This window comes from Hyalella azteca, unplaced genomic scaffold (assembly GCF_000764305.2).
Source record: "Hyalella azteca isolate HAZT.00-mixed unplaced genomic scaffold, Hazt_2.0.2 contig8077, whole genome shotgun sequence".
NCBI classification, from domain to species: domain Eukaryota; kingdom Metazoa; phylum Arthropoda; class Malacostraca; order Amphipoda; family Hyalellidae; genus Hyalella; species Hyalella azteca.
Genome location: NW_025938181.1, coordinates 33,349 through 61,301, shown reverse-complemented (window position 1 = coordinate 61,301; position 27,953 = coordinate 33,349). Strand labels below are relative to the sequence as shown.

The 27,953-nt window shown below is 39.3% G+C and overlaps 1 protein-coding gene across 2 annotated transcripts; it reads right to left on the bottom strand.

Moving 5' to 3' along the window:
- Nucleotides 1–1,284: 1,284 nt before the first annotated feature.
- On the bottom strand, nucleotides 1,285–27,457 carry LOC108675715 (guanine nucleotide exchange factor DBS). Of its 2 annotated transcripts, XM_018163741.2 has the most exons (23): nucleotides 27,106–27,457; nucleotides 19,298–19,408; nucleotides 17,995–18,109; nucleotides 17,075–17,165; nucleotides 16,615–16,728; nucleotides 15,452–15,568; nucleotides 14,584–14,709; nucleotides 13,930–14,346; nucleotides 13,564–13,677; nucleotides 13,137–13,328; nucleotides 12,417–12,623; nucleotides 11,806–12,063; nucleotides 11,485–11,610; nucleotides 10,916–11,101; nucleotides 10,429–10,620; nucleotides 10,059–10,184; nucleotides 9,479–9,676; nucleotides 8,689–8,960; nucleotides 8,073–8,191; nucleotides 7,597–7,757; nucleotides 6,813–6,905; nucleotides 6,100–6,260; nucleotides 1,285–5,332 (listed from the first exon to the last, which is right to left on the bottom strand). In XM_018163741.2, exons 1-23 carry the CDS (start codon nucleotides 27,149–27,151, stop codon nucleotides 5,269–5,271), a joined length of 3,606 nt encoding a protein of 1,201 aa, XP_018019230.1. In that variant the 5' UTR covers nucleotides 27,152–27,457; the 3' UTR covers nucleotides 1,285–5,268. The 2 variants fall into 2 exon arrangements, with proteins under 2 accessions (XP_018019230.1, XP_047737452.1); XM_047881496.1 differs by lacking the exons at nucleotides 17,995–18,109; nucleotides 19,298–19,408; nucleotides 27,106–27,457 and adding an exon at nucleotides 17,859–17,886.
- Nucleotides 27,458–27,953: the final 496 nt, after the last annotated feature.

Genomic DNA, 27,953 nt, shown 5'->3' with positions numbered 1-27,953 from the left:
TCAGTTTTATTCAGCAAGTAAATTGCAGATCTTCGCATGACCTTCATCACGAAGACTGAGAATGTTCCCGCTTGCAGGCCTTGTTCGGTACACGATTGTGGCTAAGAAAGAAAGCATGCATTAAAAAATTACTGGTTAATGTTGAATTCACGGTTGTTAGGTTAAAATTGTCATCAAATATGAAGACTGCACACATTCTAAATTATCCAGTAGGTAGCAGTTGGCCGGCTAACACTAGGTCCACGTCTTTGTATTATCTCAACATGATTCGTTTCACGATACATACCTCAACAAGATCAGTACGACACAGCGATATAACGCATCTGAACTTATACCCTTACATGTTAGATTCATTGGTAAAAAATCCCGTAGTTTTACCATGTTTACCAATCCCATTGGTAAACAATCTCACTCTATTTTAATATTCATCTGTATCTTTAGATATAAAACTTATAACATAAGCCAAACCTGGCTTATTCAACCTCACAATCATTATAAATCGTGTAAAATTTCAGGTAAATATAATAATATAAATAATTACATTCATGCAGAAAATTATTTCAAACCATTCCAAGAGGCTATATGAGGCCTACGATTAGACATAAGCACCTTGAATGACTCAACAATTATCACCACTGAATTACCATCTTCTCAGTTGTTTTCATCCGTTAAATCTTAATTATACATCAAACGGCAGTATAAGATCCAGTTGAATATTCAAAATCCATGAAATATTCTTGCATATCACTATGTAATAGGTGATCAAGTTTCATGGGTAATTTAGTGTTTAGCGTAAATTATAACTAGTTTAAAACTCAATACACACCTTGAGATCTCATCTCTCAGAATACATATCAATGATCTACAATAACGACAAGCAGGTATGAGCTAGGCAACCGACTACCGTCCATCTTTCTTGTAAACAAATAAAATGGTTAAGTTTCATTCGACTCGTTACCTCAGAGGTACAAATATCAGGTAACATTAATAGCTTTATATGCTGTGGAATAAATCAATTTATATGGGATAAAAATTGTCGCATTGTAATCACAAGGACAAAGAACGATACTGAATGAAGGTGTTTTCTTTTCCAACCTGCGTCTCAATAGGAAGACCTACTTCAGTGGGAGAGGAAGCTTGCACTGCGTAGAAATTGACGAATCCTTCTTGCTTACATTTCTTCAGTTCGAGTTCAGTCATGTTACGTCGTACCTAATCTCCAGGCAAACGTACACAAGGATAACTGTTTGAAAGGAAGGGAATCAGGTTGACTAAAAGACCATAGCAGATATCTACGTCTATTGTCAGGCTGATCAGGAAAATTGATGATCAAAATTCTGCCACTGATTGCAATGGGAAACTACGTAGGCGTACGTACAAAAAGCAACTATTTGAAGTGAAAATCTAACTGTAAACTTTATCGTTAATTGGAAGTTCCCTTGATTTGTGCTAACGAACAGCGCAGCCTCCCTGCTCTTACCGTCACCATTCGTGCCTATAAAATCGTCGCTACTCTAAAAAATTCTTCGGTTATGTTCACATGGGCTCGGTAACATGCAGACATGCGAGGAATGCACATGTAGTATAAAATTCATTGCCTACATTGTCAGACTTGGTTATTCAATTCATGAAATAGCAAAATTCATGAGAAACAATATGCTTATACTCGTATAACGTAGATGATTGACTCTACTGATATCATGTACTGCAATCGATCCTAAAACTCGGTTGAAGGGCAACAAGACATGAAATTAACAAGAAATGGTTGCTATATGATTTCATATTAATTGTTATAGACTAGACAAGGAATTACTCTCTAACATTATTGACTTTCATAAAGTTTTTTGAAACACCTATCTGAGTATATCAGATTGATTGGAACTGTGTAGTGAACATGCAGAATTATTCAGTACATATTAAAAGTTTTAATTACTGAGAAAATTACTAAAAACGGAGCGAAAAGAGCCTGTCCAGAACCCCGGATGACATTTAGGATTCATCTTGGTTAAATCTTGAATCCGCGGTAGGCACGAAACTCAACACGTGCTTGTCGTATGATATCTCTGCTAAACTTCTAGATTTTTTTTCAATAACAATAAGAGGGTAAATTTATCAATGTATTAGCATCGTATTATGTGATCCAGGAGTAGCAATACACCGTAATGACACCACCCAGACAATGGGTGACAATGACACCACCTAGCTGCCCCACATGACTGAGCAACAGCAAAGTCTTATCGTTTAAGCCTAATTTTGTTCTGGCCGTTGTATGATAACGTTAATATACTTTATATACCAGTATATATTATTCATTAATATTTACAGCGCTATATTCTAAAATATCGAGTAGTAAAAACTTATTTATTGAAACGGAAACATACTTGTCGGTTACACTAAATCAAAACCTCGGTGTGACGATAGACTCATTTGCACACCAGCGGGCGTATCCTAGTAAAGTATTAAAAGTTCCATTGCCCATTTCCTATATGCCATGGGAATCATTTAACTTTACTCAATCAATTCCTTCAATCTATTGGATTGAATAATATGAAACAGCAAGTTTTATCTTAAAAAAAGTTAGGGGCAAATTTATCTCTAGGACGTTTAAAATCATAGTTTCAACATGGTTATTGTCTTGTGGCTATAACTAGAAGCAATTCTTCCAGTCTTCTAATTTTAAACGTAAAAAATGAGAACACAAAGAATGAGACGAAATAAAAATCAGCTATTACATTTATAGTAGTTTGGTAAATCATAGCTAGAATTTGAATAAAGAACTGAACTCAGAGTGTCAAAAACTCCAAAGAATGTACAAATTTTTCTTGTGACAAGTACGGCAATTCTTAAAAAATGGAGATTGCAAGTTAACACGCTTTTCGAAGGAACGAAGTTTCCGGCATATCTAACATCTGCTACCAAGTTTCTCTAAGTTTCATGCTAAATTTCAGGTTCAAAATGTGCTTCGGAGTTTTGTGAAACTTTTTGCTAAAATCTGGTCTAACATCGAATAATAAATAATTTTCAGACCAAAATTTTACGATAATAAACAGAAATATACAATTTATACTTACATCACTGATATTAAACTTTAAGGCGGAAATAAAGATAAAGACTAATAATTATAATCTTAGTATTAGAAATGGTATTCCGAGGAATGATTCAATGGATTAAACAATGCAATATTAACCTACCAAAATCACAGCCCTAGCGATTGGAGTGTCCCGCAATGCACAGCAATCATGAACAGTAACATGTTTTAAAACTAATAAATCCGTAGTGAGAGAACCTAATGTATTCTCTTTGGCAGTAATATGGTCGTGAAACTCGGCAAAGACACGTAGATTACACGTTGGGCGAGTACAGTTCCTCTAAAGCAAAACTCTTGTGGAGTTCAACGCATCATTATGTAACTCCAACTAAAGTCACAGATTTTAGATAACGCTTAACGGGAATTATTTCGTAGGTTGCCCAAGAGACGGAATGCTTTCCCGAATGCTTATTCACGCAACAAAACCATGCAGCAGATGCCACATTTCTACCAGCTTTACAAACAGCATATTCTTCAACCCTAGGCCATTGGTTGCCTACGAGTCATCCTAACGGTCGCGTCCGACTATGGTCTAACGGTCAAGATTTTACCTCATGGTTAGTGCGGTACGCGGGCAAGTTGAGGGTTTGGGACCGCTCAGAACGCTGATTATTTTCACATCAACGATATTTATAATCAGTTAAGAGAATATCCTAGCTACTTTTTAGATTCAGTTAGTCAGAAAAGACTCTAAGATTGCGCGTGAAAAAAATTCGCAATTGTTAAGAGAAAAATTGAGCAGATAATTGGCAACGAAGTTAGGTTAGTGTTTCGGTGAGCAAACAACGCCTAGAAGTTAATCATGAACGCAAGAAAATGAGCAGAAACGTAGTAGAGAGTAAAATAGTCAATCTAAACATTTTTCACGTAGTAAAATGAGTAGAGAAACGGGTTACAGATCTGCAGTCACTTGTAAACGGTCTGTGAGTTTGAGTGGCAAAACATTACTCCTCCCAATCTTGAGAATGTACGATTTCATCAATACAATTAACGTCTCATTGTGATTCAGTTTTGATCAATTTGCTATGGAGCAAAGACATTGAAGCAAATACCTGAAAAAATAAGCTCGAATATCTTTCATGAAAAACAGAAGAAATAGCCTTCTTTTAAATACTAATGCTACTTAAATGTTTTCCTTAAACCAAACTGCGCTAAACGATCATCAAACGCTTGAGTAAATATTTACGTTGGAAATTTTCCACTTCTTGAGCAGAAAAAAAAAACTTAGAAATATCTGACTCGTAAAAAATAGTTCTAAAACAACTCGTGTAAAATATTAAACTTTCGCATTCTGATACAGTGACATAGGTTCCATTCATGTTTCTTTTAAATATTCACAGTCAACTTTCAAGAGATGAAGTCGTGAAAGTTCAAGCAGAAAATGCAAAAATGAATATCGCAGATAAACATGTCTTATGAAACTGCGAAATACGATAAAAATATATTGTGATTCAAGTTAAACGTTAACAGCTCGCTGAGCTGGTGAGTCAAACCTGTGAAGACTAGATTTTTCTAGTTGATTTCGGATGAAGATTGTGCGAATGTAACACCCAAGATACGAGAAAGTTATTAGAAAGCGTGGTGTATGATGCAAAAAAACAGGGACATAAAATTACAAAGATGATCCTACAAAATCTAAATCCGGTTTGCAGTGAATACATAGCCAGGGAATGTATTTACTAGCAACATGAATGACCTTTGATCTTTGTGAGACTGACTGGCTTTCAATGAGTTGAGTGGAAATGACTTAAATGAGAATTCGGACAGTGAGTTCAGGATCGCTCAGACAGGTGATCTTGAATTGCGATGACAAAAAAATTCAAATAGTAATGAAGATGATAAGATCATTATGGACGTAATTTAAATGAAATATTAATTGGAGTTTTCTAGATTGCTGATCCAAAGACTGCACACTCAGCGAGTTCGGTGCAATAATTTCTGCCAGTCAAGATGAATTATTTCGGCAGGTTAGAGCAAAAGTAGAGAATAATTATTAATTGATCAAATATTAAGCGTCGAAAATTCATGCAAAAGATTCAAAAGTGTTAATCATGACGAAATGGCCCAGACGATCAGTGAAGTATTGATTTCTGGATCACAGAAGCGTAGTGGCCCAGGCGGGCAGTAAAGAGACCCAGAAATCCTCAGTCCCCAAGTAGGATCTGGGCGCCGGACGTCAGTCACGCCGTCCACTTCTCACACGCAGCGTCCTCAGACTTGCTGCTCAGCGACGCCACTGACGTCCTGGGCATAAATGTTCAAAATTCTTGACAAACATTCATCATCAATATTACTTAATGTTTCCCGTCAATATTCGGTAACGTTCCTCGCTATTGCTCGAATACGCACTCACTGTATGTGAAAATATTTACATTATCCAATAATAGGAAGGTTTTGCAGCGCTCAGACTATAATATTGAAATGACTTTTACTTTTATTGTAGAGAATGCTAATCGTCAATGTTCACAAATTTTTAGTATCAGAGTCGGAAAATGTTAGCCGTCAACGTTGGGAAGTTTTGACCTACAACATTATGAAATGTTCATCTTTAATGTTGTTGAACAATCACCATCATCTACACAGCACGAGCGCAATGAATTAATAAAATCAATAAATTCATTATCCCTGTTCGCTTCATGCGCATTATATTTCTATAAATCCAGTTGGGCATAAACCAGAACAATTAGGTACCTACTCATTTCAGCTCGACACCAGATCCTCTTAGAACCTCAATAGGCGGCAAGTTTCTTCTTAGCAAAAAATTTTTTATTAAAAAGTATCCCACTAGTCGAGTTTATTTCATTTATTGGCTAATAGTTATCGACTGGGAGCAACCTAGTAACATCAAGCGGCAGGAATTGTTTTTCGGATCTTCTTTTAAATGAAATTTTTACAAGTGTTAGTGAACATTCGTGTAAATAATTATATGGTACAGATGTGTCGAAACGAGACATATTTCTCTTAAAATCAAAAAGATACAAGCTAAGTTTGTAAGTTCTTGGCTCAATTACCTGGAGGTGGCGTGGTGAAGGCCGCTGGAAGACTCTTGACTGCTCACTGAAGGCGTCGATCCCTTGGCCTTCTTGAGGACGCGCTCCAGGTAGGCTGCTGGAGCCCAGCCTTCGTAGAGCACAGAGCAGACCCTCACGTACCACCAGCCAGCACAACCCACCTGTTAGTTTATCCGCAGGTTCTTAAACCGACTAAATATTGGTAAATCAGTAAGTTATTAGAAATATGTTAGAAGATCAGCAGGTTCTTAAACCAACTAAATATTGGTAAATCACTAGGCTATTAAAAAAATGTCGAAAAGACGGCCTTTTCCATCAGCAATTTATGTCAACAGCCTTTTCACTCAGTCGTTATTTAAAGAAGATTTTCTTACACCCATTATTTTAACGGCCTTTCCGCTCAGTCGTTATGGAGTGAACTTATTAAGTGTAAAAAAAGTATTTAGTAAATTCTGGGAACTCGTGCATCTCCAGAAATTCGGTGCGTGGAAATCAAGACTCACAATTATACTCAAATAGTGGAAGAGAGACTGAATTACTCAGTGATAGTTAATATAGAGATGAGATCTTCAACAAAATTCATATGCAACTTAAAAATCATTCTAAAATATATATAATCCTAAAAATGATATATAACGAAATAGCGATATAATAAAAAGCCTTGTAAGTTACCGTAATCGCGATTGTTCAAATTGAAGATGCACAAAATTTACCTTGACAAGTTCGACAAGGTCGCCTTCTCGTAAACTGACTTCCGACGGCCCCATGGCGGTGTAGTCAGCGAGCACCAAGAACTTCGACGACATCTGGTGGGGGACGCAAAATTATACTTACAACTATCTGACTCGTGAGAATTAGTTCTACAAAACGCGTAGAACATTAGATTTTTGCATTTAGATACAGTGACATGGCTAAAATAAGAAATGTTCCTTTTTGTTATGTCACAAAGTCAGGCAGTGTTTTGCCATCTAATTCGTGAAAACAATTAACTATTAAAGTTGAAATACTAGGATACTGCGGTTGAATGTTGTCTAAATCGTTCACTGAACATTCCTCGCTTTTTACAATGGCTATCAGGATTTATTTAATCAGGATTTTATTAAGATGAGTAGCAACTTGCCGCGAGTTATAGCGACATTTCGTTTTGACTATTGAGGCTGGTATCTCAATGTCTGGTATTAGCAAATTAATTTGCCTAACCTTATTTACGTGCGACATAAGACGCAAGAACCTCAAAGATATCAACACGCCATTGCTTTGTTAGAGAAAATCATTTTCAAATTTGAATAATTATGTTACCAAAATTGCTGAAAATAAAATTCTGTCAACTTTATGCTTTAACAAGGTAAATTTTATTCAACCCTCCCGTCATCTGGAAATATAATGCTCTGTGGTTTTGTTCACCTCATGTCCTCCCGAGTTTAGTTTTGTTCACCTCATGTCCTCCCGAGTTTAGTTTTGTTCACCGCATGTCCTCCCGAGTTTAGTTTTGTTCACCTCATGTCCTCCCGAGAAGATCTCATGGTCGTCCTCCTCCTCGGAGGCCGAGTACTCAGAGGACCAGTTGTGGTCGTCCTCGTCCTGCGTCAGCCTCTCCTCCGTCACGTCCAGGCCGCTCACCAGCGACGTCCTGCTGCCCGCGCGCCCGGTCTTCACGCCTGCGGGGCAACAACAAATTTGTTTCTCCGAAATTCAAAACCCTATTACTTTTTTTGTTATATGTATGTATGTATGTATTACTTATGATTAATAATAGTACCTATAATCATTCATGGTTAGATTTAGTCGTCTACGGCTTTATTAAAGACAATCTTTGCCATCAAATTCGTAAAAAAAATGAATTTCTTGTTCACATGCAGAAATAAAGCATAATAAAGCAATAATAGAGTAATCTATGGCTTAACTATGATAGTGTACTTTTTTATTTTTATGACTAGGATTTTGCAAAAAAAAAAAAACATCCGCCTTCTCACCCGTCATGGACATCATGGGTCCAAGACCAACGCCCGCGTCGAGGTTGCTGTTGCTGGAGGGGAGGGCGGCACCGTTGCTCAGGACGCTTACTTCCCAAGACGCCGTTTGCCGGAGCGCCCTTCGCGACATAGAAATGTTTGGCGTTACAAACACTGCCACCAGTGATCCGCTACAGTATAGTGAAAATTATATTGTACACTAATGCAAAGGCATCGAAAACTACGAACTGCAAATAATAGTAACGCCACAAAAATAATATAATATATAGTAATAGTATAATATATAATATAATAATAGTAACGCACAAAATAACAAATAACTGCCTTGACTAAAGAGCAAACATTAAGGGTGGAATGAAAAATGCGTCCGGTTTAATAAACTTATTTGTTAACACGAATGATACAAATTGCTTACTGTCAGTTTCGTTAAACCCAGAAGTAGAAATCTTCTAAACATATTTCTTCCAACTACCTTCCAATCATTGAAGTTAGTGATCCACGAAACAGCTACGCTCATTGGAAGTTGAATTTCTTCGTGTGAATTACCATCATACACAAATACTAATTCAGTTACAATAGTTTATACTGTCATGTTATATTAATAATAAAAGCCCACCTGTGCTGCGCAGTCGGGGACTGAGGAGGCCTAACGCCGTTGAGGCTCGAGCCCTTGTGCATCCTGGCCGAATATTGTTTGATGTTCTCGCCTTTAAGATACTCGAATTGCTCCAGCAAAACCCTTTTGATTTCCTTAACCCAAAGATCCTTGACATCGAGAGAAGGGGCGAGTATTGTGTAGACTTCCTGGCGGCCCTGCAGCCACACTTCGAACTTACGCATGTCCCCCTTGTTGCCCCGTACGCTCTCAGTGAGCCCCACTTGCGACATCTGGGGAGAACAAGTTAGTTAGTTAGTTTAGTGGCCAAATGTTTACTAGCGCTTCAGCTATTTAGCTATCTCGCACCGAAAGTCAAGATGAACATCACCATAGAGGTGGAAGGAACAAGGGGGCGAACTTGCAAAGGTGAGTTCGTGGGTAAAAGAAGTTGTAAGTAAATGTATATTGATCGCATGAAAAGCCCGTGTCGAGCAAGAAGGCTTGATGAAGCAGGCTTCAAAATTTGGGAATTAGCAGCTGATTGTATAACCTCTCAGATAAAATTTTCGCATCAGATTGACGTAGAATTAACTATTTGAAATATAAGTTAATTGAATTAATGGTAATATAAATATGTGAAAATACAAGTTAATTGAATTACTGATAATATAAATATGTAAAAGAGAATTACTAACCAAATACCGGTTAAATATGACAAGAAAAATTGCATTATTAGGCGAACAATCGAATTAGGCCTTGAGACACACTAGGCATTATACCAGTAGACAAAAGTCAGTTCCAACCTCACCTTGAGGGCGCATTTGAACTGATAGCTGGCTTTGTCGTTATCTTTGCCGGTCTTCTTGGTGAAGAGCAGCGCCTTTTCGTACAGGAAGAGGTGACGCTGGGCCGGCTTGATCCTGAGCTCCCTGAGCACGCGCTTGTTCTCAACCCACACGCTGAAGGGCCCTTGCATCAGCAGCTTGCCCAGCTCAGTCAGGCTACCCTGAGGGGAGAGTAGCTGTGGTCAGCCAAGATAATCTAGGAAGGGAGGTACATTGGTGAGTCCCGCTGGGAATAAAGAGATTATTTGTTATTTTCCCTGGGTGTGGTATGACATGATCATTTGATTAGCCAACTACCCTGATGAGAAAATCAGTGGCTGAAAAGCAGTGGCTGAAAAGCAGTGGCTGAGAAGCAGTTACACGAAATGAGTAGCAAATGCCGAGGGCCAGTCAGATATGCCAAAAAGTGATCCGTGACTCGTCAAACTTCATGCGAGTTAATCCTTCCTCCTCATATATTTTGTGAAAATTAAAACACTAAATTACTTTCAACGGGAATTTTAATTCCAAATTAAAACTGTGTACCTTAACTAAATGCCTTACCGGGAAAGCAGTGATTGCAACTTGATGCATAGAGTCATTGAGGCACTTGAGAACTGCCAGCATCGTGTCCACGCCTTCCTGTAGTGCGTCGCGCCCATCATTTCCCTCCACACACTGCAGGAGGTCCTGTGCGTAGTCAAGCTCCGTGTCAAAAATTACAGCCGAGACACGCATGCAACTCCCATGTCATCATTAACTTGAAATAAATTCCATAAAAATAGATCAAAAGTTCGATCGAATTTCAGTAAATCAAGTTTTTGTTTACATCTTTGCGTAAGATTCCTGATGCACAACCGCATTGGAGTACAACATAGATGAGCTTACGTTTTAGGTTATTTTATAAAGTAAATGTGGATGAAGTTAACTTCACCTTAAGCAGTAACTGGTATTTGGTGATTCTCTGAACAGGTTTGAGGAGGTATGCGCCGAGTGGTAGTTTGTGCTGAAGTCTTCTCTGGCACTCAGAGAAGAAGAGGTTGTTGTCCCCCACCTGCCGCCTGAGGTCTTCACTGGCTGGTTTGTTTTGGCAGTACAGTGAGTACAGGTGGTGGAATGATTCCTTCTGCAAAACGTTAAAATACGTTACACCCGAAAGTAACGGAAGAAAATTTATATATAAAAAATATAGAACTCCTCAACATCAGAAGGAAACTGGTAAACTCCTTAGTCCTTTGAACTGAGACCAGGCGGAACAGGAAATGAAATTATAGACTGGTACCTAGTAATGACTTGAATGGAAACATCTTCAACTTGATATTCCAACAGAGTTCGCTCTGCCAGCTTGTTTTGCGAGGACTGAAAAACAACAAATACCCTTAACTGTGGCATACTCAGTAACCCTAGCACTATCGCCTCACTCTTTGTACAAAGCAGAGCCCGATCAACTCGGGCGTGTCGATGCAGTTCTCTAGGTCTCTAAGGAAGACGTCGTTATGGAAGAGGTAGATTTGTTCCAGGTTCCCGAAGAGGATGTCGCTCCTGCCGTACAGCTGGATGGGGATCAGGTGCTGCATGTCAGGGTTCATCATGTCATCCTTGTAGCCCTGTAAATTAGGTTTGGTTAAACTAATTCTCATCAAAGTTTTTACGGCAAATAAACTAGTTGAATAGTATATCATCGGAGTCAATGAGTAAATAACATTAAATTAAATGAACATAAGGCTACAATTACAATTTGAAACAATATAAAAACCGTATGTTCCAGTTCCTCATTATTCGAATTGCACAACCTGAACTATGGAATCAGCACCTCGCCCTAACGCGCTCTAAAATTACCGAAGCTTTTTCTAAAGAATATATACATGATAATCAATTTGAACTAAACCTGCATCAATAAAAAAACCTTTGCTAACGCTCATAATCATCACAAAACTAACCTTAATCGCCTGAAGTTTCATATATACCCTCAGTTATCGTTTCAACTTACCCTGAGGACAGAACACAGCTCAGAAACGTAAATTTTCTCGGTGTCAAGAAGCTCTTTTAAGACAAGACTCCTCTTGCCCTTGCCTGCACCGTTGCCTTCCATCACACACGGGGAGCTGTCGTCGCTCTAATACAAAAAAAAACTGGAATTGATCGAGTACCACGCAAAAGAAGTCATATATTGCCACTGATTCATGGGACTTAGCGGCAGCTCGATTCAACCGATTTACCCTAGCAAATCTACCACCTAAAATCATTTGTACCTATAAATCAAGAAACATTTAGACGCACCAGTTGGCTGCAAAGAATCATTGAGCCTTACCAGCCTTCCTCCGAGGCTGAGTGTGTCTGCCATGACACCAGGATGGGCGCCGTTGTGCATGAGGCTTCCTTCGCTGCCGTTCCTCATTAAGGGCTTCTGGTGGGTCTGGAAGTGGATGCTCCTGCCATGGTCAGGAGATACCGAGACTCCTCCTGCAGAAGCCACTGGAGGAGGTCGTGACAACTGCACTGACAGCTTCTTCAGCGCCGACTTGCGTTGTTCACACAGCAACGTCACATCCTCCACGCTTTTGACGATCTAAAAAGCAAGATTTGTAAGCACATGCTAACACATTGGTACTGCTGGATTTCAGTGATAAAATCAAGTTCCGTGTAAAAAAGTCGAAAAATTCAATTATAAAATCTAAAAAAAAGAAAGCTCTTTTTCACATTTTACGGAAGAGGTATGATAGATTGCCAGGTTAAGATAGGAGATACAAGATAGGACTCACCTGCTGCAGGATCACCCTGGTATCAGGCAGGATGACTCACCTGCTGCAGGATCACCCTGGTATCAGGCAGGATGACTCACCTGCTGCAGGATCACCCTGGTATCAGGCAGGACGACTCACCTGCTGCAGGATCACCCTGGTATCAGGCAGGATGACTCACCTGCTGCAGGATCACCCTGGTATCAGGCAGGATGACGTCCTCGTATTCACTGAAGAGGTCGGTGGTCCTGGCAAGATGAGCGTGAGGAGCCACTGCGCAAAGCTTGTCGAGGCGACGCAGGCTGTGCGCTGCTGCCTCCAGGCCTGAGCACCTCTCCAGCTGCGTCGCCGCCAGCAGCTCCGCGCCCTCCGAGCACCAAGCGCTCGCCTACGCACATACGCTACTTCACAACACACCCCACACTATAGTCATGGCTTTGAGATAATTCTTTATATCAGATAATCGACATCTCATTTCAATAAAGGATTTCCTATAGAGAAAAAGTGCCTATAATATTTGGTGAATGTAATCAGTGGATTTTATTAATTAGTGAGTGAAACAATAGATATCGTATACCTACAGCCTAGCACACTGTTGAAAATTAAGTCCCAAGAAAATAAATTAAATCTCTTCGTAACCTCAGACGGCACTTGCTGTAAAATTTTGTCCATAGAATTTGTTCGGAGACATTTTACACTCTACACCGTTCTTGTAGTTTATTTTCAGCTATATCATGTATTATTCTGTATTAACATCATTTTTTGCACGGAAAATAATTATGTATTCAATGGTAACAGAATTGCCAAGAAAATTCAGCATACTTTCTCATGGTTCATATAATTGTACAATAAAGAGTACAGGATAAATTGAGAACAGAACTTTGCACAGCTTAACACGCACTCTATCTGCGGCCTGGTGCAGAGCGAAGCAGCGCTCAAGGGTCTTGCATTTAAGAGCTACGAGGTCTTCGAGCTCCTGCTTGCGTTTCGCCAGCTCTCCGCACTTGGGGTTGATGCTGTCCACGGCGTAGTGCTGGCACGCTATCAGGTGCTGCCCCGAACTTCGTACATCCGCGGCACGCTGTAGCACGTTCTGCTCAGCATAGATACGATGAGAACTTGATGTCACAAGTATAAGTATAGTTTCTTTGGCGTTGAAGAATAGGCCTGCATGGGCCTGATTTTGATTAGAATTGATATCGAAAAGGAGTAATTGTGATTGAGTTGATCTCGCAAAGGTCTAACTAAAATTGGGTTAATCTCGCAAATGTCAGATAGCGATTGAGTTGATTTAGTGTTTTATTCCGAATGGTCCAATTTTTTCGTACCCTGACGGAGTCGTTGAACCTGTGCGTGTTGTCGAGACGGTCTTGTGCCTGCTGGGTAGTCGAGGCCACTGAGGGCAAGGCTTCAGCCTCCTGAAGGCGACACTTCAGCTCACACTGGCGGCACAAAGAATAAATGTAGCCAGGGGTCACTGCCAAAATGAGTACAGTCCAGATAGAGCCATATATTTAAGACAGTGAGGAGCAAAATAAACGTCGCTATACGTTCGGTTCCCCCTTTGCTTCCTTACAACTTTCAATCTTTTATAAAAGATATAAAACTGCAAGTATATAAATCTGATAGTGATTACCATACAGATAGCAACCAAATATAAACAGCATGAGAAGAAATAATTAACAGGCACTTACAAGGATATCTTTGAACTGTGCTTCGAAGCGTTGTAGCTGCAGGCATTGCGTCAACCTCGCGTGCTGCTGCTGCCAGAACTCGTCGAACGTCGCCTCGGTCTCGTCGAGCTGCACCAGCAGCCTCTGGACGGCCGAGACGTACGTCAACTGGTCTACGGTTGAGTAGCCAGACCCTACGGCTATATCTGTCCCATGACCATTCATATGTTGGTCTGGTTTAGACAGACCACGGTCTTTGATGGCAGGGCTGCTCTTCAGGGCAGAGGACTTGGAAGTATCGGGGTTGGCTGGTTCTCTTCCGTCTGAGCAGGATTGGGCGTTCGCATTCGCGTTGGATTTTCTGATGCATGCGAGAAGAGACTCGCCGTGTCGGGTGGCGGACAGGAGGTCGTCTTTAAGAACAGCGTACTCCGCGGCCTGAAATGAAATTCATTCATTATGTGAATATATGAGCCTCTGCAAATTCGTTCAATTAAACAAGTTTTAAATAAAATAATGCTCAGAGACCAGCACAGTTGAGGTCTTCACTCGCAATCTATTAGCTTATAATGCCAGAAGGCAACGAAAGATTAAGAAAGTCGGTCAAAGCTCAAAAATATTGGACAAGGGCCAGGAAGAAGTCATTATTTATTATTATTTAAATATAATTATTACCTGAATGGCAAGCTGTTCCTGCGCCTGGGCCACGTCACTGGGGAGCTCGACCTCCTGAAGGCGTTGAGTGAAGCCTCTTAGGGCGGTTCCGATCTCATGGGTGCTCGCGCTGAACCTTTCCAGCGCCTGCATGACATCAGAATTATAGCATTCTATTTCAATGTGATTCGATTTTTAAATATATTCCAATTCACGCTTTGAATAAATTATGCTTGCGAAATTTTATTCAACTTGTACCTAGAGAAAGTAACTTTTTGAACACGATTGCATAAATTGTAAATAAATTGAGCCTCTATATAAGATTGTATTCGAAAAATTTGCAAGTAATTAATTGTGTTAAAAATATTTCGAAATTTTCTTCCAACACCTTATCGAGACTGCCATGGAAAAAACTGCCACTGCAACACAAAAAAGAATTCCTTCAAAGTTATTACAGTATTTAATGATATTTTTCTACATCAAGTACTCCATAGGTTAACTGATGTTGAAAGTATCCGGGTAACTAACTAGTACTGCTAATACTCCCGACTCCGTTAGCTAATTAGTACGGCACGTAGCCCACTTGTTAACTAGTGTTACAAATACCCTGTAGGCTAATTATTATTTCAAGTACACCGCTAGCTTACTAGTGTTGCAAGTACCCCGATGGGTAAATAGTGTTGCAGGTAGCCCGCTAGCTAACTAGTGTTGCAAGTACTCCGATGGGTGAATAGTGTTGCAGGTAGCCCGCTAGCTAACTAGTGTTGCAAGTACCCCGATGGGTAAATAGTGTTGCCAGTACCCCGATGGGTAACTAGTGTTGCAAGTACCCCGATGGGTAACTAGTGTTGCAAGTACCCAGATATGTAACCAGTTATCCGTTACTCACAATCCTCTGTTCGAGCCAAGCGTCGTGGCAGTAGGACGCAGTGCCTCCCAGGTCCTCCGTCAGCTGATCCCTGTCTACGTGCTCGTGTAGCTCAGAGTCACCGGCACACACCACCACCTGTGTACACTGTATACTTGCACACACAATATACACACACGCAATATACACACACCTATGTACACAATATATTGCGTCCCCTGATACCCATTAAAAGTGGAAGCCGAATAGACGAAGAAATTAGGTGTGAAAACGTGACACTCCCTACGGCCTTGACAGATATTTATATTATATCAGTTGTTTCTAGAGATATCATTACGTTTATTTATTTTCAGCATAGGCGTGAATTTCGTGATTGAAGCGCATTGTGATATTATCTAACACCCGGCTGGGTAAGTAATATTTGCACGTGGCCATGTGTTTACAATAAAGTTCATATTTACGCCCGATTTACAAACGCAAATTTACCAATTCGCGAGAATTTGCAACTGTCCACTCAGTATGAAGTGACAGTGATAATAAAAGGAAGAAGTTCCCCAGCCATTGTGAAATACTAATAAAAAATAACCCTCTTAGTTTTCATATGTTTAAGAATTCAGCATGATATTATAGAAGAAGCAGAGTGCGTTATTCTTTCCACAGCGATAGTACGCATGCATGAAGAAATCTATATATACCGGTATTGTTAAATTTCTGAACAACTGAGTCTTAGGTATCGAAAGTTTTGGGTTGAAAAGTTCACTTTTTACTGGCCATTAGTAAGAAGGTACCTACCGGTATTAATCGTCTCGTCATAAAAATATAGTTTCGACACTTTAAAATCGTCAATCGACAAATTGGGAGGGCAGAAACGATAGATCTTGCTACTTCGTGACTTGAGCAATAATTGGATATATTTAAAGATTTAAAAAAAATTAATTCGCTCCCATTTACATTCAGTGGTGAGAGGTTAAAGAAGAAATACTTTTATTCAAAATTCTCCACTGAAATCAATGAACTTCATATTCTGATGGAGTTTAAGATGGATAAATTATTTTCATCTTGTCCATTGTATTAGTCATCTTCTCTTCATTACGAACACGACAATAAGTTCTTATCTTTTACAATGCATTTGCAGGAGGATAGTGAGCATCGCAAATAAAAGTTTAAGTTGCTCCGGACCTCACCTTGAACTTGAACTCATCCTTGAAAACTTTACAGGACACTTCAGAGATGGCCTTCTGCAAGAAGCTGGTCGGCCTCAGCACGTACACCGCGGAGATCAGCCCAGGGAAGAAGTTCTGACCAAAAACAATGAAAAAATTTCTGTGGCTTCAAAATTTTCACAGACTTTTACTGAATTTGGCTGGATTTCGTAAAAAGATGTAGTGTAATATAATTTTGGCAAAGGATTTCAAGGACAAAATATACCCGTAAAAATTTGCCCAATTTGCCAAAGAGGGAATCCGTTGAGCTTTTCGTAACATGCTCTGTGTTGGCTTTTCTTATTTTTTTTTTTTTTGTGAGAGGTATCACTAATAATAATTTATTAAATCCAAATTGATCCAAAACGAATATTATGGCTACTTTCCCCCGACCCTTAACCGATTTCTAAAGGAAGTAGTACGATGCGTGGAGATTACTTACGGCTATCCTGACGAAAGCCGTTTTGACCGAGGTCCATTTATCGTTACGGCGGTCAATGATGAGAACGAAACCCAAGTCACCGTCTTGCAGCCTGCGCACAAAAAGGTGGCTTAAGTTAACTGTTGGATCTTAATAGATGGTGAAGATCACCGAAACGTTAACAAACAACTTAGTCCACCTTTATTTGACCTATACGGTCAACTTTTCACGTCCAGTTGGGAAGTCTTACTTGCCTTATACTGTTTTTGCATACAATTTCTGGTCACAGTATAACCTATAATCATTGCCACTGTTTCGCTAAAGGAAATATTAATCGCGAAGCACGTCAAAAAGGCAAAAAGTGACTTTGACTTGAAACTTCGTACGTAAATCAAAACGTTTAATGCTGAATAAACTGAAGGATTTTTGTTTGAATTCAGATAAACCCTGGAATAAAATCATTAAATCATACTTTTATTACAACGAATTTCTCTTCTAAATATCCTAAAAATTAGAATGCACAGACAGTGTCAGCAACAACTCGTCCTTGTCAGCTCGTCAGTCAACAGAAAGCCAATATTGCGACTATGAAAAGTACGCGTGTTCTAAACTGAGAAGAAAATCGATCATGTTTATGACAGATTATTTATACATGCATTAGGAACATCTCCTTCAATTAATTTTTTGCCATACAATGATTTAAGCAATATTTGTATTCCTTCGCCACGCATGTAAGCAATATTTGTATATTCTTTCGACAAAACCATGGTCGTCGTTACAATCACTACACTGTACATGTACTCACGGCGGCACGGAGGTGAGGTAGCTCATGAGTTTGGAGCTCATGCTTACATACATACAAGTATGTAAGCAATATTTGTATTTTGTACCACTTCGCCATACAAAACCACGGTGGTAACAATCACTGTACAAGTACTCACGGCGGCACGGAGGTTAGGTAGGTCATGAGTTTGGCGTGGTCCTCCTCACTCAGGTCGCAGAAATTGCCCTTGTCAGGCAGTGTGATGATGGGGCACCCGTCTCGGGACTTGCCGCCTGCAAACAACACTCGTGGTCTACACTGGCTGCAAGATCTCAATGGAAATTTTGAACTTAAAATTCAGATAAACCATAATTCAATGCCAAGTACAATGGCAGATTCACGTGGGTTCGCTTGGCCTTGCCAATTATGAAGGGATTCCTCGGAATAGTCGCACTGGGCAATCTTTTGCTGTAATAATTATCCGAGTTTGTTTAAGTATAATACTTTATTATAAGATGGCAGAAATTTCTTGATTACCGGTACCTATATGCGTACAATTAATGACCAGAGAGTGCATTTGAATTTTCATGGAGTTGAACAATTTTTAGATGACGTTGGTAGATCAAAAGGCAGATTTAGCAAATAATAATAAATTAAAGACGTTTCGAATGTATCAACATTCATTTTCAAGTTAAGAGAAGCATTGACTTTCTGGCTGGAAATTTTTGTGTTGTATCCTTTTTACGTGTGTTATGTACTTATGTCCAACCCAATTTCTCTATTCAATGCTTCTCTTAACTTGAAAATGAATGTTAAAATGAATGTTAAATATTCAAGCTTTAAAGAACCAAGTATAATACTTTATACACAAATGTATTGCATTGTTCATGCTGTATATTTGTAGAATACTCTTATTTGAAATATTTATCATGACTTTTATACCAATGAGTTTTTTGCCATTGGTGATCTTGTTTTAAAAAGGTACAACCTGCACATGGCACACCCATACAGCACACAAGGTGCTTATTTTAGTCCTGAAGTTAAGATAAGCGACTTCTATGACTATGAGTAATACAGGATGCATGTGGTCGGGAACTTGATACGCTTAGATATTTTGCACGCCACATTCTGAGACTATTTCATGCTCGAGTATACAGCAGCATCTCGCTATTTAAATATTTATTCAAGACATTTGTGTATGCAGTGAATAAATATATCTTCTCTGCTTCTAATAACATATGTACCTTAGTTACTTAAAACCTCTATTGACGGTTAAACTAAGGGTAATGGTGCTTGACCACGTAAACGGGGCTATATCACTTAGCCAGACAAAAGGGCATATCAGTGCTACGTCAGCGCCCTCTCATGCTGTAGGTAAAGAAGTGCGTCACAATCATGAAAGCCTGACCCACTCATGCTGTAGGTATGAAATTTCGTCACAATCATGAAAGCATGATCCACTTATTTTTCCGAGTGCATACCTGTGATGATGGCGTACTGCCCGCGCAGGAGGTCGCCCACATCGCGGACGGTGAGGGGACGGTCGTCTCCGTCCACGAGGGGAGTTGAGTGTGGTTGCTCCGTCCACGAATCTGCAAGGAACAGACGTAATGAAGTCATAAAATATGCACAAGATTTATTTTAAAAATATTCTGATAGTAAAAAGCCGCGCCACTTTTGATATGGCTCGTTTCAAAAGTGCCGGTGGAATGAAAGAAAGAAAGTTAATTAATTAGGTTCTTTTCTATACTGTATCGAAGTTCTAAAATATGTATAAGATTCAGTGAAAAATATTTCGAAGATAAAAAGCCGTGCGACTTTTGATATGGCTTGTTTCAAAAATGCAGGTGGAATGATCATATACTAAGAATTTAATTAATTAGGTGTCTTTTCTGTGTTGTATCGAATTGAGCGGTATCAAAACACTAACATGTTGTTTCCCATGACGCATATCAAATGAGAAATTTTCTCAGATTCCAAATAGGTACATTTCATTGTAATAGTGAATTAAAAAGACGTGGTCAACTGTTGAAAGCTAACAATGCATTCCTACTGCAACGTTCATTTAATCAAAATGATTTTGCAGAAAAATTTACAAACTTGGCCGATTTTGATGAATTAAGAAGCAACATCAAAAGACCGCCTAGAGAGTTTCCAAGCAGTCAAAGTAGTGCTCCCTCTGATGATGAAGTACAAGAAGAGGAAACGTGCAGTTAAGGACGCACGAAACTGTGTTCTACTTACTGATGACTAGCGCTTTGATACTTGTATACCTACATATCGCCCGCATCCGGCATCACGGGCTCTTGGCTATAATCCCAGCATTTATCACGTCTATTATCAGAAGTAACGAAAATAAAAACGTAATTTGTGTAAAACTTAAACTTGTGACTGGTACAAGAGAACTATTCCATTACCATTCCTGAAATTAATACACTAGAAATTGAAATATATGCATCTACCTTCCAAGTTGTTCGTACTATAATATTTGCAACCCATAACCCAGTATTTTAGAACATGATAATAATAATAATTTATAGTTTTGCCTCTTATCAACTAGCTGCAGGTTGTGAACATTACGCGTATGCGGGAAAATAATGGTTCGATAACTTGCACACTGTACTTCCATGTTGCTGTCCTGGTGAATATTTAGATAATGAATTTCCGCAGTGGACTGCGTTCCTTGCATGGTAATCATCGGAGCAGAATGGAGGGAAGGCTGGACGGAAACCAACGCAACCGCGAATTTCAGTTGGCTGTCACTGACAGCGAAAAGCCTGGTGCCATTCAAAGGGATCGATGGGCGAGGCATTTCTGTTGCTGATAGCAAGGTTTTCGAGAGAACAATTACACCACATTTAATATAAACGAAACAACAAAGCATGTAAACAAAGGAATATAATACGAGTTTTCCGTCCGTCTCTTGCTCACGCTACACAAGCATGATCCATGTGATACCGCGACGCTGATCTCAGCAAATTCATTTATCACGTTCATTTGATTTGAGCTGACGCTGAGATTTAGTTTAGAAATTTACAAACTAGTTTGTAGCTGACATTTAAGGGCAACGAATAATTTACGATTCAATAACTTCTAGAAGTGATAAACTAAACCGTGATTATTATTATTATCAAGTTAATCATTGCAACAAGAGTTAGTCAAGAAAGCTATCGAAGTCGCACGTTACATCCGGACTAATACGAAGCAGCGCGACAGATCTGCTTAGTGCGCAGCTTATAGCTTATGCTCAGCATGCATGCAAGCTCGTGACTTGACCGCGCATGGGAGTTTTAACACCACAGCCTCACTTGAATGTCGGGCTGACATGAGTACAAATCTCTGATAAGATATGAATTTATTGCTCACTTTCCCTGAACTTTAGGCCGATGTTTCTTCCGAACGACTAAATGGTTTCCTCGGCCTTTTTCTGTAGTTCTGCGTATTGCACTTTATAGTTCATTTGGAAGAGGAAATTTCAAACTTCTGTTGATCAAATCGTAAGATGAGAGAGGAAGAAAGCAAGGAGCCGAATTATTATCCTTTATAGTTCACTATGAGAAGTATTTAAACCAAATATATTAAATCCATGTAGTTTTTCTAATTCTTTAGTGGTGTCAACAGATTTAAATACTTAAGCTAATAAGAGAAATTAAGAAATTTTTCGCTAATAAATTTTGTTATCGGTACGTAGTTTGGAAGCTTACAGAAATTTATTCTCGATCCGAGTCAACAGAAGTCACTTTTCAATCAATAACAGCATAAAGAACATGAAACTTTTCGCTTTTGTTCATATTTGTGAAGGAATAATTTCAGTTCAAAATTTATATATTTTATATATATATATATTTATATATTTTTATTTATATATTTTTTATATATTTTTTTATAATTCGTGCAGAGCAGTCGCACGTAATTTTCCAAAGCTGATACAGTCTCTTCTTCGTCACGTCGGCCACCTCAGTTGCATTAAAGCAGACTTTCGGGTTTGCGAAACGAAAATCCGTATTCCAGATTATTTTACTGTGGCAGGTTTGGCATTGAGTGCCAAGTTCTGCCACCGAAGAGGCAGGGTTCTCGGATAACGAGGAATAGGCGACAGTGTAACGGCAGCGCATACCAATGAGCGGCATGAGAGCGATGTGAGCTGCTGGACAATGTCAGGCAAAGAGGCTATTCCAGTTGTGGTGAAATGGCTTTTTTGGAACAACTTCAAAATATGGCACTTCAAAATATGAAAAAATATGAAAAAATCATGGGAACTTAAAAATAATGATAATCTGGTAGATAAAATGCCGAAATAGGCTGGGATCGGTCGTCTTTGAATGACCTTCCTCTTTATATTGATTCAGCGTATGTGATCGTGAAGCACGCCACAGCTGTGGCACGTTGAGCGTGTCACGTGTGCAAAGCTGTGCAGGGAGCAACTGTTCTGCCAAACCCAGGCGCATGATTCATGGTGACTAATTAACGTCGTCTACGGATACCTTAACCGTTGTAAATGATATTCCGATCCAAATGCTTTATAACTAGCAATATCGTCAGTCGGTGAGTGGTTAAGATGACAATTCTAGTTTCTGGATAGTTTTGCAGGCTTTTATCACCCTCACCATCACCCTCTTTGCGCTGATAAGACGTATATAGTACAGGTGTCGCATCCAAAACGTGCTCATTCAATATTGATGGTTTAGAATGTTGAAACGCCGAAACGCCTTATTTCTCTGGGCGCGGAATGACACACAATTTAAAAATCAAAATAAGGCTTAAACGCAAGAAGGCTCACTAATAGTCCATACCGCTGTTTCCACAAAGGGAAGACTATTTGCAATTTAAAATCTGTAAGTACAATCATCATGTGCCAAGTTTTGAAGACGTCTGTAATGGAACTGCATAAGAACGCAAATCAAAGTCACGGCATCAAAGTTTCACGTTTTGATGAAATCCTTTTATAGACTTGCTGGAAACGCGTACGTACCGATATTGTTTTTATTATTATTAATGGGATGATTTGGCTTGTCACACGAGATGGAATGAATGGGTGAAGGAAACTCGGGATATATGTTAGATTTTTGTCATTTATCAGAATTCAGGACTTTAGGGAATGAGAAAAGCTTCATAGAATTTAGTGCAATAAATTTCAAATAATGTATCAGGAATTTCCGCATGTATCCATTTTTTCGGGGAAAAGTTCTTAGTAAATAACTCACCGTAATTAAGTACGAAATTAGTTGAAGCAAATAAATAAAGACCCTAAAAAATGACATTTACAAAAACTAACTCCTGTTTTACCCAAGTGTGTGTTCTAGGTGGCAACAAGATTGCAAAATAATGAATCATTCTTACCGCTGCACAAGATCTGCCACGATATAAATTCATGATTTTTACTCCATAATTTACAAGAGGAAAATTGTTTGTGGTGCAAACAATTGTGATGTTTCTGGATCGCGGGACTAGATCACTTCAAGCCTCGGTTCAACGGTTGAACGCGCCGACAGTAGGAGTTGGCGGTAACGCCCATCGCTTGTACGAACATCTGGACAAGCGCGAGACTAGCGTCTAGCAGGAACATATGCGCTACATTATAACGTGGGAGTAGAATGCGGCAAAACGGCCACCTCGTGAATTCTAAAATGAAAAATGATCAAATTCGCTGCATACCTGTGGCCCAACAACAACGAATTCAACAAGAAATGATGAGAAGTTGACCACAAGATTCCATTCAACTTGTATTCGAATAAAGATGTATATAGGTACATAGCATCATGAACACTTGAGCTCATGTCATATACTATTAAGCAGCCACGACCAGTCAAGAATGGAGATGGGATTTAATTCCATTTCAGCGCACAATAATCTAGGAAAAGATTTTAAAACGGCGATAAATCTGATGGGTTTTGGCCTTGAAGAATTAAGATGGCGTTAATTGCAGCCTCGAAAGTTAGGAGCAGCGATCACGATTTCGTGACGCGAAAGCCAAACGCTTCTACAGCCCCGACCATCAATCAACCAACGACCATCGAAACTCGCAGCAAAATTGCGGGAAATTCGATTTTGGCATGAACGATATGAAATACCGAAGAACGAAGACCATGGCAGAGTCAGTTCGCAAGTCAATTCCTTGACTTTTCTGTCAAAATATACAGAGGACCGGAATTTCGATGATCCAGATTACTCCTAAATCAATGTGAGATCGACCCGCGTTAGTGCTGCTTCAACTGCTATTAATGTACAACTCTTGTCAATTATTGCACTCGTAATTAGATAACTGAAATGATCAGTGCTCCACAAACGTAAGTTTAACATTCATTACAGGTTCTTCTTATCAGTGAAAACTGAAAAGTCCACAATATTCATAAATGAAGCGCGAGCCTGAACCAGCTTTTTTGCTGAGGTCTTGGCGAGAGAGTTAGTACCCATGTTACATTCTGATTACCAATGCGGAATGAGGCTTCAAACGCATCAGACGATTGTGCAATGTTGACAAGGCCATGGTCTACGCATCAGACTATGTCCCATCTGACATATATACTATAAGTAATTCACTCAAGGCTACAGCCAGATTGCTATGCAAACATGGATAGAATATCGAACATGTTATAAACGGGCATCCTTCAATGTACGGATAAAATTATCCACTAAAATAGTTTTTCCGATATTCGCCGTTAATAAATACTCTGTAGTGAATGATAATTAATTTAATTTGTAAAGTAAAAAAAATTTTTGTCATCTTCTATTAATGAATAAATAGTGAATGAATGAATATTTTCAAGTACCGGTATGCAACACGCCACAGTGGAGATACAAGGAAAATGTTCCGGTGGTCTATTGTCCCCAAACAAACCCAATGATGGTGCTTGTACTTCATTTAATAAAAATTACATCGTGAATCAGCGAGTAAATGGTCCGTATAAAATTATGCAAAATGCAATTATCAAGCGGGACCCTAACGAGATTCGTCAGAAGGTGTAGTTGTCTAATGATAGAAGGCAAACGGTCGAATTAGAGCAGCGGAGCACGTCAAATTCTCATACACAAACTTTTAAATAACTTTTACATAAAAAAATAGATAGTATTACTTACTATAAGCATAACATTTTCGTTACAGAAATATAGTATAGTAGCGCTGGAGTTTGGCATGTCGTTGCTGCTTCTTGTAAAGTTCTAGAGACGATGTGCAAAACTTTTTAGCTTATCCGAGTCAGGGCCTTTGTTTGCCGTCGTCGGCCGATTCATATTCCGTGAGTATGTTCTTACTCCATCAATCACTAACTTAGCTTGACACTTTTGCAAGGAATTTTGAGGGGCATGTTTCTAATGCAGGCAAATTACGGTAGTTCTGAATAAAGTAGGTAATATTGAACATAGGTAATATTGAACATGTATTATGCATAGATGTTAAGAATGCGAAGAATGCGGCGCCGTTGTTGCGAGACCGTGGGAAAGGTTGTTTACATTGAAACGTTGGCGCTCAGCGTTGCGAGGGACATTCCATTCGAAGGAATGTAGCGTCTCCCGAGGGCTAGGCTTAAGTGTGCGCGACTCTAGCGTATATAAGGACCTCAGATTTCGCGCCAGTGGTTGTTGGTTCTACGGCGGAGACCGTCACGCACGTAACGGCTGCGGCCGTGAGGCCGCGGTGTTACCGTTTTCAAACATTGACGGTCGCGACTTGCGAAGAACCTTTTCATCGTGCCAATTATCAAGTGCCACTCGGCAACCACCTGACAAAACGATAAGTAATGAATACCGGTATCTTGAACCTGAACCTGAACGTAACGTAAATTTGGTGGAGTAATCACTCCGATTCACCCAACTTTAAAAGATATGAGACGATAGGAAACGTCTCTCTTTCTATATATAATTTTCTTTAAAATCCCTATTTAATCAGTTCTTCCCAACAGTACGCTAAGAAGCATGAGGAGGTAAATAGACGAGTTAATTTAACATTTTTATTTTTTGGTTTACATCCATTTAGTGCGTGTACACTCGCTCGTTCACGTAGGGCAGCACGATTCTTAGACTTGTTTGCGAATAGTGAGCGATACATGACCTTCCGAGAAGAGATGCGTAAGCCTGCTATATTCGACACAATCAAATACAAGCAACGTTGGGTTACAGTACTTGTTATAAACATAAGTCACGCAGAATGCAAGATACTTTTAAAACTTCTGTACATAAAATTTCAGAATCACGGAACTATGAGATTCCATACGGTCGATGTGAGATATTTTGCGGAAGCGGCTTGGCTTTAGGGCTTAGATTAGTTCTCTATGTGCACTTACGAAGGCTCTCCAGTGACTAACTTGATCAATTAACGAAGAGATAGAAGCTGCGCTAGCGGGCAGTCACAAACTGGCTTGCTTTTCGATCTCAGTGCATGGGTCGCGCATAACATTTTACTAGCAATGACAGGAGTTAATTTTTCTTGTCCGTTCAAGTTACAGTGTTCAACCAAATGTTGCTGACTAAATGTTGATAGAAGCTGACTTCTCGTGTCCATTAAAGTTACAATGTGAGTCTAAAATGCAATTGTCAATCGGAAGAGCGCGGACTTTCCTCGTTTCGTTAATGTTACAGACTTACAGGGCGTTTAAATGTTGTTGTTGACTTGACTGGAGCTGACCTTTCATGTCCATTTAAGTTACAATAAGAATTCTATTACGATTACCCTGACGGGAGAGTACATCCCATGACAATTGCAGTGATACATGAACAATTGATTTGCGGTTTCATTGTTGGTGCGCCACCTCAGTGAGAAGGAGCATAGCGCATTCAGAAGCTGTCAGTGCGTCAGCAAGTTCATTTCGTGTGTTGTGATAGGAATGTCAATGAGTCGTGAATTTTTAAATTAAAATTAGTATATAATAACATTTGTGAAAATTTTGTTTTTAAATGCTGTGTTAAAGTTAAGCGAGGTGCCATTAAAGAGACACACTAACAAAGTAAAGCATATGAACTCATATCTATACTTGGAACGTATCTTTTTATAACCCTTGTTGATTTTATTGGTGGTTCATGCACGGTACACGGCCTAGGTCAAGGCGACGACGAGTAAGTAATAAGTACAAGCCTACAAGGCAACTAACTGGCTAAGAAAGGATGACGTCGAAAATGTTCATGCGATTGATTACAGATAATTTAGCGGTGAAAATCAAACTATGATTATAAATTAACATATTTAAACTTATAATATTCCTTGGATTTGAATACAAAAAAAAAAAAAACACGTCAAAATATCTCCAGCATAATGCGAGACGACCTGTAGAAGATGTTACATATTTTGCAATTTTACCTCGAGTTTTAGATGGCTGGGCGAATTGCAGAAGCCAATCCATCATCAGCCGGATAGAAAAATTTCATCCCTTGCGAAGACTCGGAGGTATTTTACAGAACGTACAGTATTTCTGCTATAGACTGCCGAGACCCAAACGTTCGCACATTGATAAGTCACACAATCATGGCTTCATGTTACATTCTATCACACCCAAATCAGAAATATTGACGAAGAAAATATAATGTACAGAAACTGAAACCACAACAGAAATAAAACGGATGGTCATCAACTGACAACTCGCGCCATTGTTATTGTAGCCTTTGAGTAAAAAGATGCATGAAAGCTGGCTACCTACTCCGTCCCTAAGAAAAGTCTGAAACTATAACGTCACTAGAATTCATATGGCAATTAAGTTCATAAATGTGAAATTATATCTTCGTTTTATAGCAGACAACTGTATGATGATACAGACATGCACAGAAATTAAATTGCACGCGAAAATGGTCAGCGTAGGCTAACTTGAAGCCAGAGGCTTGCACACTGCACAGCTGATCACATCAAAATACACACAATTTTCAAATTTATTAAAACATAACATCAAAACTATCGAATAACTCAATAACGACATCGCAGTCAACACATTTCTGGTTTCTATAAGCGGCAATAATTTCTAATCACTATGCGTTCATTAAAACTTGACTAGAAACTTGATCAATTGAAGGCATGCCTAACGCACACCTACATACAACACGACGGCTGGTCGCACACTGAAAACTGAAGTTTACTGAACCGCGTTGGGTGATGGTGAGTTCGGTCAGAAGCTGGAGGCGGGACTCGTCTCAGCAAGGGCTTGGTTTTGTCACTGG

Excerpts from the sequence above, each read along its gene's own strand:
- LOC108675715 (XM_018163741.2), bottom strand. The coding sequence starts at position 27,151 with ATGATGGATTGGCTTCTGCAATTCGCCCAGCCATCTAAAACTCGAG. Across the intron at positions 14,347-14,583 it reads AGGAACAGCTTGCCATTCAG|GCCGCGGAGTACGCTGTTCT; the intron begins GTAATAATTATA and ends ATTTCATTTCAG. Across the intron at positions 8,961-9,478 it reads AGTTCAAATGCGCCCTCAAG|ATGTCGCAAGTGGGGCTCAC; the intron begins GTGAGGTTGGAA and ends TGTTCTCCCCAG.